At 53.4% G+C, this 11,002-nt stretch overlaps 1 protein-coding gene across 1 annotated transcript; it reads right to left on the bottom strand.

Moving 5' to 3' along the window:
• Positions 1 to 3,009: 3,009 nt before the first annotated feature.
• Positions 3,010 to 7,574, bottom strand: KCNA6 (potassium voltage-gated channel subfamily A member 6). The gene has a single exon (XM_030761852.2). The coding sequence runs from the start codon at positions 7,572 to 7,574 to the stop codon at positions 5,988 to 5,990; it is 1,587 nt and encodes a 528-aa protein (XP_030617712.1). The 3' UTR covers positions 3,010 to 5,987.
• Between the last annotated feature and the right edge of the window lie 3,428 nt (positions 7,575 to 11,002).

Genomic DNA, 11,002 nt, shown 5'->3' with positions numbered 1-11,002 from the left:
CAGTACTCTGCAATGGCCTATATGGGAAAAGGATCTAAAAAAGAGTGGATCTATGTCTATGTATAACTGATTCACTTCGCTGTACACCTGAAACCAACACAACATTGTAAATCAACTAGACTCCAATAAAAATTTTTTAAAATATATGGGACCAAGGGGTGGTATGAATGCCTTTCTCTAGGAGTTCAGAGCAAAAGGAAGGGAAAGAAATGACCCTCTCCAACCCCACAAGGATCTCCAGCCCAGAACAGGAAAGCGGTTCATCGGGGAGACATGGTAACACGAGAACTAAGAGCCCATCTGTCCTCATCCCCAGTGGTCTGCATCCAGAGGTTCCCTTTCCCGAAAAGCCCTAGCTCCAGTCTTATTGTGGTCCAAGAGAGCCACGCACCCCGGGAAGCCCGGAGTCAAGTGGCATGGAGAGAGGAAATCTTTTGGTTTAAAGAATGGATTTCTTTTCCTTCCCTAAGTGACCTTGACAAGCTAGAATTAGACCAAACTTTGCTTCCCGGGGCAATAACGCACAGTCAAAGCCAATCAGAGCTGGCCCGGAGGTCCCAGCCAGATTGTCCCGGGAGGACGGTGTTCTCTGGAAATGTATCTTGGCATTTATGGAGAGATGCCGGGGGACAAAACACTGCCAAAAGCGAGGGCTCAGCCAGGGGAGAGAAGGCATGATAAACAGCAGGACTGGAAGGTGTCATGTGAGGAAAAGCAGGGCAGGGGTCGGGGGTCGTGGTGAAGGAAGGGATTAGCGAGCGGAAGGCAAGTAGGAGCAAAAGAGGAATGACAGGGACTTCCCGGGTGGGCCAGTGGCTAAGACTCCGCACTCCCAACGCAGGGGGCCCGGGTTCGATCCCCGGTCAGTGAACTAGATCCCACATGCTGCAACTAAGACCTGGCTCAGCCAAATAAATAAATAAATATTTTTTTTAAAAAAAGAGAGAGAGCGAGGAATGACATCCGATGAGCGCTCTTGGAGGAAGACGAGCTAAGGGAAGACTCTCACCCCTACTTCTTCTGTTTCCTGGAAGCACCACAGCCTGCGGGGCCCCGTCAGCGGCTGGAGGATGGGGACCCGGCCAGGAGAAAAACACCTTGACTCCTGTGTAATTTCTTAGGGAATTCTGAGTTTCCAGGTACAGAGGTAAGGTGGAGGTTTCTGCATTTGGTTCAGTACATGCTAACCAGGCTCTGTACGGACCAGGAATGGCTAGGCCTGTCTTCAGAGCCAAAAGAAAGGGGCATGCCAGTCCCACAAAGGTTTCATTGTCAAAATTCAGAACAAAAGAAAACAAACAGTTCTTGGCACTGGAAGGGAGGAGCAGGCAGCAACTGTATGAAAGTTCTAAAGTGTCCCCGTGTGGCAGAGAAAAAGAACTGTCATTCCATCCTGAATACGCAGTCTGGTCCATCTTTAGAGAGGCTTAACCTCTATATTTATAAAACCAAAGCATCTCCCAGACAAGAGGTGAAACTCTGAGGTTATTAGTCTCACGTCACTTTTTTTTTTTTTAACAATTCAGTGACTTTTTGGGGCTGCCTTATAGAGCTGTACAACTGTCACCACAATCCTCTTTTAGAAAATGTCCCTTACCCTCCAAAAGCCGCCTGATATCCTGATGCAGGTGGGACTCAGCCTACACGACCTCCAGCAAGGAGATGCACAAACTTCCCTCTGGACCGGTTGGTGAACCTTAACCCATCATGCCAAGGAGTGTCCCCCGCACCTCGCACCACTGACATTTATGTCCTTTGCTTTTCTTCTGCCTTCAGGGGACAAGAGAGACAGCTCTGAGACCCTTCGAGTGAATTAAGGGCAGTCAGAAGGTCGCCCTTGAATGAAGACTTTTTCTAGTCTAATTCCACGCTATGCCTTCCTCCTAAGCCCTCTTTTCTGTGTTTATTTCACTGTTTCCACTGTGCCATTGTCTTGAACCTTTCTGTAAGCTCCTTAAGGTTGTGGACCCTGAGGTGAGCATAGTCCTGTGCTACACAATCAAAGTATTTCTCTGAAATGTACTGCTACCAGGTTCCTTTTCTCTCTCTCTCCTTCTCTATTTTATCCTTGCAGATTCAAGAAATTTTGTCCGAGACATCTTCTAAACCCACAGCAATCTCACCTTGCTCCAGAAGCTCGGGACTCTGCCCACAGAGGTGAGTACCCTAGGAAAGGATGCTGTACCAAGATGACAGGAAAAAGGGGGTCCTCCAGCTGGATAACAACCTTCTGAGCAAACACCCTAGGTCACAGCCGTCCTAGAGTCCAAAGAGCAACCTCAAGGGAAATGCCCCAAGGTGCTCCCAGCCCCTGAGAATGTAAGAGAGAGACAGAGAGAAAGATACACAGAGGAGGAAGAAGAAGTTCAAACAGCAGATGGGGGAAAATCAGAGATGTGAGAACGAAACACAAGGCAGAGGAAGTGACACTGAATAGAAGAAGGAAGGGGAAAGTATAGAGAAAAGGGGGTGATTAGAAGGGGATGAGGGGGTACTTTCCTGGTGGTCCAGTGGGTAAGACTCTATGCTTCCAGGGCAGGAGGCCTGGGTTCAATTCCTGGTCGGGGAACTAGATCCCACACGCGTGCCGCAACAAAGACCCGGCGCAGCCAAAATAAACACAAAAATTATATATATATATATATATATATATATATATATATATGAAGGGGATGAAGGAGGGAGGTACCAGCGTGGGAACAGAAACAGAGAAGGAGAGTAAAGTAGATGCAGATAAAAACACACAGAGAGCGAGGTGGCCGCTGAGGAAAGGAAACCAAAGCCTCCACCCTCCCCCAGACACACTCTCTCCTGCCCTCTCTCTGGCCCTTCCCACCCCTGTTCTCACTTGACCTGAAGGATATTCCCCAACAGGAGAACCTACCTCGGGTGCAAAGACGGCCAGCTGTCCCCTTCTCTCCTGGGGCTGATCTGGCAGGAGGCACCTCCCACGTCTCAGCCGAGCTTCACAGATCCAGGAAGACCTCTGGGCGCTCCTGTGGGCCCGAGTCAGGCGTAACGATGACCTGAACCCCTCTGCTGGCAGCTGCGAAATCGCCACCCCAGCTGTCACAGCAACACCGGGCGCAGATTGTCGCGGCGCTCAGGGAGCAAAATCCACGTCAAGAGGCTCAGAGTCAGAGGGGGTCACTTGGCAGAATCCTTCACAGGAACTAGGTCAGGTCACAGCCTCTCAGTTTTTCTTCGACATCTTAAGATGAACCACCTATGAGATTCCTCCCAAGAGCTAGACTGTTCCTTGGGAAGCAGAAGCATCATTTCTCTGTCTCTCTCAGCGCTGGGAGGAGCCTCTCTCTGAGGACGTGAGTGCCCCGCAGTGCTATTATGGACTAAAACTAGTATGACCCTTGGCGAGGCCCAGCTTGACTACCTCAGGAGAAGCTAGTCCCCTCCAAGGCCATTTCAAAAACAATAATATGGACATTGCTTTAACCGGCAGTTGCTTGGCATTCAAGTTTCTGAAGACTCAGGGGTGGGATGAGGCAGCTTCAGTGACTGGGTGGGGAAGCCAGGAAGAAAGGTCCAGATAGGAAACTTTGGGGACCTGCTTCCCCTTCATTTTCCGAAGGTCACGCATCCCTGTCCTAGCCCTACCAGCCCCTAAAGCCATATGTGAGAGGCGTCCCCCTTTCAGAAGCTGGGAATACGTAGTCTCCTGTTCTCCCTGGCTGCCCAAATCAGAAGATAGAGAGCACAGTCTGGAAGGTTGCTACGGCAACCAGAGTCCCTGGAGAGCCCAGCTCTCCATAAACCCTTTACTTTCGGGCATGCTCTGACTTGAAAAGGAAATGGTGATGAGGATGACACATACATACATACAGAGACACATGCATACGTGTTCCAACATTACCCTCGCTGGGAGCATCGCTTTTGCCTCTGCGTGGGCCTTCTCTTTCCCCCAAATTGCCAGGAGTAATATTCCAGAAGACATTTGGAAACCTGGCATTTTATGGCCTCAGAGCAAGTGTCTGAATCATGAGCATCTCCTACTGCATTTCAGGTTTGGAGAAGCCAAACTCCCAATCAAGATGATGGTGTCTGGCCCTAAAAGGATCCCACTGGATCGCTCCAAAAAGAGCATCCTCCTTGCCAAAAGGTAAGAAGAAAGACCAAGGCCCGGTTCGAGAGGCTAGGGAGGGATTTAAAGAGCTAATGGCCCAGAATGGTCTGTGCATGGGCTCTGGATCCAAGGCAGGAACTCTTAGGGGAGTCCTTGCCTATGGGGGATGGGGAAACGTGGTAATGAACTAGAAACCATTACGGAAGTTCACACATTTGCATAGCATCATCCCCAGCCTCCCAGAGGAGTTCACGGGCCATTCCCCATGAGGTGGGGGTGGGGGGAAAGACATGAATGTTCCCATTGAATGGGTGGGGAGACTGAGGCACAAAGAGGGACTGTGGCACCCAAGTTACCCTGTAAAGTGTGGCAACATCCGGACAGTGTCTCTCAAGAAAACCCTCAAGAGGCTGTCCCTCATAAGTTTGCTCTTTGAGAAAAGATTTTTTTAAAAATTCTTATCAAGGAGCCTTAAAGCCTAGTTTATAAAATTAAAAACTCATTAACAGTCCTTCCGGTTTCTGAACTGTACCCAGGAGAGCTCAGAACAGTGCATCACAGTTGATCAAGGCAACAAATGAATGACAGTGTGATGAGGGGACAGAAACAGGGGTTCACAACGGAAGAAGATGACTTGGTCTAAGTGGCACCTTACCAGTGAGAGCTGTGGGCTGCAGCTCCAGGGCCAGAGCAGGAGAATGTTTGCTCGACTCAGCAAAAACCTCTAACAGTGAGGCTGTCAGCAAAGGAATAATGCTTCTTCCTTACTCTAAACCACCTGTCTCATTGCCCACGAAATGGAAAAAAAACAAAAAAAAAAGCCCACGCTAGCATCCAATATGTGCTTCTACCTGTCCATGGGTTTAGGCTGGAGTCTGCTTTAGAAAGCCTTCAACAGCAATCCTAAGTCAGACTCCCAGGAAGAAGGGTGGAGGACTAGAGAGGGTCGGGGGAAGTGAGGGAGAGAAATTTGCTATCTGCAGAAGACTCCTCTGCTCCCGTAGATGGCACTGTCTCCGTGGCACCTCCCTTCTGATAAGCGGTCAAGCCAGGTGCTTGATTATATTCAGCCATTTCTCCCAGCTCTGTGGGTTCCCCTTTGCCAGTTCCTCTGCACAGGAAGAGTATTTGGCTCTGAGAAGGAGCCTTCCTGGAAGCTCGAGAGAGTCAGGGGATCAGAGTGGGGAGAACGAAGTGCACACTGATGTGTCTACCGTGCCAGATGGCACCTGGAAGAATCCATTGGCCCCTTTGGTCCAGGACTGACTCTCATATCCTCCAAACGGCCAAGTGTAATTGTAGTTTCTCTAATTCCAACCAAGATTAGAGATGTATAGCATATTATCAGGCTGGGCAGCTGTAGGCTCTCCCAGGGGTCCTCTTCAGGATGACCAGCCGGTGTTACAGGGCCCTGGAGTAAAACAAAGGAGGAGTACTGTTTCTGTCCACCCGTTTCTGCCAGTTACCATGTGGCCAGAAGCTAAGACAGGTGCATGCCCCAAAGCCACAGATGCTAAGGAGAAAAAGGACCCCGGTGTGCCTGGTTTCCATCTTGTCAACATCACTCTTTCTAGAGATATTACAAGTCCCAGACATGAAAAATCAGAGTCTTGAGGGACGAAGGTCAGATGGAAATCTCATCCATGTGACAGAAGATGGGCACGAATGGGTGGCACCGTTAGAGTTTGGAAAATGTCACTTAGATGGAGAAACCTTGGCTGCTGCAGGGGTCAAGTAACAAGACTGAGAGTCCAGGTGTGTGGTCCTGGCGCCAGCCACTGGGTGTGGGGGCGGGGGGGTCAGGAAGTCACCTGGAGCTGGGGTGCGAGTAGTGGAGAATGACAAGGAGCCCTAAGGGATTGTTTGTTCAGTGTCCTTCCTTCCATGCAGGCCCGGCCTGCATCCGTCAAACTTCGGTGAGCATCCTTTTCTCTGCATATGCCCGATGTGGAGTGGGAAAGTAGCTGGGTCTCCGCTCCCGGGTGGCCTCCGAGAATTCAGGCTTGCCAAGTCCGTTGTCAGCTGCCTTCAGGTCTGGGGCAGGCTGCCCACAAGTGACGTGGGTGTACTGGCCTTGTTCTTCCTGCTCGGTCTCCCGGTGGTAGAAGTAGTTGAAGTTGGAGACGATGACGGGCACGGGCAGAGCGATGGTGAGGACCCCGGCGATGGCACACAGCGAGCCCACAATCTTGCCCCCCACCGTCATGGGGTACATGTCCCCGTAACCTACTGTGGTCATGGTAACCACTGCCCACCAGAAGGCATCCGGGATGCTGGGAAAGAGCGAATCATCGTCGTCGGCCTCTGCGAAGTAGACGGCGCTGGAGAAGAGGATGACTCCGATGAACAGGAAGAAGATGAGCAGACCCAGCTCCCGCATGGACGCCTGCAGGGTCTTGCCCAGGATCTGCAGCCCCTTGGAGTGGCGGGACAGCTTGAAGATGCGGAACACCCGGACCAGGCGGATCACTCTGAGGATGGCCAGGGACATGGCCTGCTGCCCGTTCTGGCCGCCGCCTCCACTGGCGGACTGCTGTCCCTGCTGCTGCACCAGCTCGGTGCCCAGGGTGATGAAGTAGGGGAAGATGGCCACCAAGTCGATGATGTTCATGATGTTGCGGAAGAAGGCTGGCTTGCTGGGGCAGGCGGAGAAGCGCACCAGCAGCTCGAAGGTGAACCAGACAATGCACAGCGTCTCCACCAGAAAAAAGGGGTCGGTGAAGAAGGAGCCCCCAAGGGTACTTAGCGGGGATGAGCCCCCTGCCACCATTCCCCCCGCGGTGATGCCAGGATGAAATGTATAGGAATCGTCTTCATCCTCCTCTTCCTCCTGGCTGCCCCTGGACACCGGGGAGACACCACCACCATTGCTTCCACCTCGACCATCTGCGCGGAACTGCGGCAGCGTCTCCAGGCAAAAGATGACAATGGAGATGAGGATGACCAGAACGGAGACGATGGCGATGCCCCGGGCGGGCCCCGAGCTCTCCGGGTACTCGAAGAGCAGCCACACCTGGCGCTGGAAGGGCTGGGAGGGCAGTGGCTTCTCGTCCACGCCACCCTCGGGCAGGCAGCCCTCGTCCTCGCGGAAGGCAGCCAGGGCCTCGTCCCCGAGCTGGTAGAAGCGGATCTCCTCCAGGAAGATGTCCAGCGGCACGTTGACCGGCCTCCGCAGCCGGCCCCCCGACTGGTAGTAGTAGAGGATGGCGTCGAAGCTGGGCCGGTTGCGGTCGAAGAAGTACTCGTTCCTCAGCGGGTCGAAGAAGCGGACGCGGCGGCCGGGGTCCCCCAGGAGCGTGTCGGGGAACAGCGACAGGGTGCGCAGCTGCGTCTCGAAGCGCAGCCCGGAGATGTTGATGACCAGCCGCTCGCTACTACAGCAGCCGCCGCCGCCGCCGCCGGCCTCCGGGAAGTCTCCGGCATCCTGTTGCTCCCCCTCCGGCCCACGGACCTCCCCCGGCGCCGCCAACGTAAGGGATTTCTCCGATCGCATGTCCCCTCCGCGGTGCGCTCCCCGCCACTAGGACGGCGCCCACGACACGACCTCCCGGGCGCGCCGCCGCCTCCCAGCTCTCGGCGGCGCCTTCTTTTCGGGGTGGGGCTCGCGGTACGACCGACGTCGGGTCCCTAAGCCCCGAAGCCCTGGTCTTCGCCGGGCTAGGTCTGGGGAGGTGACCTGGGCGCGGAGGGTTCGGCTCCGCGCCCCTAGTTATCCGCGCCCGATGCTAGATACAGCTTGTGGTACCTGGAACCGCAGCCTGGCGCGTGTGCAGCTGGACGCCAGGAAAGAAGCGTGGCTTCGCGCCCCCGCCCTCCCCAGACTGGGCTCCGGGACGCGGGGGTCCGCCCTCCAGACCGGTCAGCACGTCCCAGCTCCCGCGGCGCTCCTCCAGCAGCTCCAGACCCCCGGCCGCCGCTGGGACCCGAGCGCCAGATGCGCCTCCCTCCGGCTCGGCCAAGACGCCTGGCGGGGCTCGGCCTCCGCCCTACGGCCACTGCGGGCTCCACTGGCCAAGGTCGCCGTTCCCGCCGCCGCGGCCGCCACCGCCTCCCTCCGAACCGCGCCGCTGGCCTGCGAGAGGGCCCTGGGGCCGCCCCGGCGCCGGGGCGCTCGGACCCACCTCCCCAGCCCTTGTGCCTTCGCTGCAGCCGCCGCAGCTGCAGCGGCTCGGCTCTCCGCTCTGCCCTTCCTTCCCAACACACTCTCTCCAAGTGACGTGGCAGGCCCCGCCTGCTGCCCCCTCCCACCCCACTCGCGCATCACACCCCTTGCCCGGCCAGGGGCCGCGCGAGCCAGGGCGCGGCGAGCGGACGCACCCTCACCTCTCCAGTAATCTTTCCCGCGCTCTCCTGGCACGCCTCTCCCTCCCGCACGTCCACATCCACGGCCCTCTAAACAGGCGCAGGTACCCTAATGCCACACACCCCCGCCCCGGCAAGTCGCTCTTCTCTTTTCGGTTTAGGGAGCTGACCTGCGCAGTGCATCTCATCAATAAGAAAACACCCCTCACCGCCCCCCGCCCCCCGCCCCATGGCACAGAGTTCTGTGCCTCCACTCACCCAGAAATTTAATGAAAGAAATCAAATTATATTTTGTCCTTCTGTATTTACGAAGACCTATTTGCCAGCTTCTCCAATCTCTACTTAAAAAAAAAAAAAATTGAGGAAGCATGTTTTGATGTCTTGAGAGCTTCCAATTTAAATTGTACTCCAATGTCAGTCCCCAGAGAATCCCATACCTCCCTTTGCAAACCCGGGAGGGCGAGGCCGCCATTCTCCCAGGATTGCAAAGTGATAGCAGGGAAAAGGGTAGGAAGTCGCTGGTTGCCTTTTCCAACAGAAGTTTTCCAAGGGAGTCCTGGGAGTTTGGGCAGCAGCCCCAGTGAAGAAAGAACCAGAAGATGGTGGCATCTCAGAGGTAGCATAGCCCAGGGAAGTACATCCTGGAATTCATAAGCTCCCAGCCTCCCTGGGAAGGAATCCGGAGTGAATGAGAAAAGGGAGGGGGAAGGGGGGAGTGGAAAGGGCATGTTGATTAAGCTAACAGCTGCACTTCCTGAGCATTTAATATGTACCGGCCACCTTCCAGGTGCTTCACCTGCACCACCTCACTCCCTCTTCACAATCCTATGGGAAAGATGGCCTCTGCTCCTCAGTAATGTTACAGCGAAGACCCACCTGGCAGTATTTGGGTAGGGACCCAAGTTCGTTGTAGAGACTCTTCCCCTAACTCTCCAGGAGGGAGAAGGTAAGAATGGTTTTCCATCCATTTCTACCAGAGGCCCTATCGTCTTCCATCACTGGATCACACAGGTTGGGGTCTGCTGGGGGAGCTTTGGTCTGACCTTTTCACACTGCCACTGCCAGGTAGGGTTGACGTTTGCTTCTCTGTGCTTCATTTTCCCCCTTTCGGAGTGGCTGTGGACAAAATAGGTTGCTGACAACCAGAAGGCGTTTGTATGTAGCTTCTTGTGCTCTTAGATCATTGGTAAGAGTTCATGGATGATACCGATGGAAATGATACATAAAGGTACTCTCAAACCGCAAGATTCATGTGAGAGCTCTTTGTATTGCATGGAGTGTTTTAAAGCCACAGTGATTCACCCCCAGCGCGGTGGGGGCGGGGCGGGGGGAGATGGGGAGGAGGGAACTAAGTGTCCTGGATGTTTAGGGCAGAGGTCAAGTGGTGAGTGGGTAGGAGACAGGCTGCCACATCACCGCTTCATTCTCCAGCCTGGTCCCTCACCAGGCCTGCAGGGCAATCGTTCTTCCGCTTCTTTTCTTTGCTTATCCTGTCCATTTCCACTCCCTCCTCTCAGCTTGCATGTTTCAGTGAATGGCGAGAGAGCAAGTGTACCCAGTCTCTCAGTCAATATTTTTCCTATTCACAGGCTCTGTAATTAATCAATTTAAACTTTGCACTATTAAGTTGCTCCATTAAAAAAAAAAAAGAGGGGGCTTCCCTGGTGGCGCAGTGGTTGAGAGTCCGCCTGCCGATGCAGGGGACACGGGTTCGTGCCCCGGTCCGGGAAGATCCCACATGCCGCGGAGCGGCTGGGCCCGTGAGCCATGGCCGCTGAGCCTGCGCGTCCGGAGCCTGTGCTCCGCAACGGGAGAGGCCACAACAGTGAGAGGCCCGCATACCACAAAAAAAAAAAAAAAAAAAAAAAGAGGTATTTTAAGGAAAGAAAGGGAACCTACATATAAGCTGTGTTATATAAGTATATCATATATTATATGATATACTTATATCATATAACATAAGTATTATATAACATAGAAGATACTCTTTTTTACCCATGTCCAATTATCTGTAATTCTTTTCTGGGTGGTAAATTGACACACTCATGGTCCCTTTTGTCATCTTTGGTGGTCAGTTTTTACAGTGAAATATTCATTTGGATGTTTGTTTTCATCATTGCCATTTTTATCCACGAGGTTATCAACTAGGTCAGTAACTCTTCCAAACAAACCCTGGAGAAACGTGGGAAGGAACCTGCATTCTGACAGGAGGGTGCACAGTCTAATGCAGTGGAAGGAATAGCCCTTTGAATACCACTTGGGTTAAGGCTGCCAAGCTACAGGCACAGCTGATGCTCCATGGTTACTTTGACATGCACCCCACAAGGCTCTGCCCCAAGACAGGTTTCACTGTGCACTGTTCTTTTGTGAAAGAGACTCGTTTCTTAGCTTTAGAAAAGCCCTTTTTTCTAGATATTTCCTCTCAAGCAAATATTAAGGGTGAGTAAAATCACACCTTTGGAAGTGCCAGTTCCTATGTGAAGGAAGACAGGAAGAATAACCCCATCCATAGACTGCAACGCCACCTCCAGTGACCGGTGAACATTTCCCCAGAGTCCACTGAGCCCCAATTTCATGAAACCATAGGCTTTTCTAATTGTATCTAAATCCAGACATTTT

The sequence above is a fragment of the Delphinapterus leucas genome, chromosome 11 (assembly GCF_059928025.1).
Source record: "Delphinapterus leucas isolate spDelLeu-1000000601 "Yukka" chromosome 11, BTC_Dleu_Yukka2, whole genome shotgun sequence".
Classification (NCBI taxonomy): Eukaryota; Metazoa; Chordata; class Mammalia; order Artiodactyla; family Monodontidae; genus Delphinapterus; species Delphinapterus leucas.
This window is presented reverse-complemented; position numbering and strand designations above follow the sequence as displayed.

Coding starts and splice junctions, on each gene's coding strand:
- KCNA6 (XM_030761852.2), bottom strand. CDS start 7,574: ATGCGATCGGAGAAATCCCTTACGTTGGCGGCGCCGGGGGAGGTCCGT.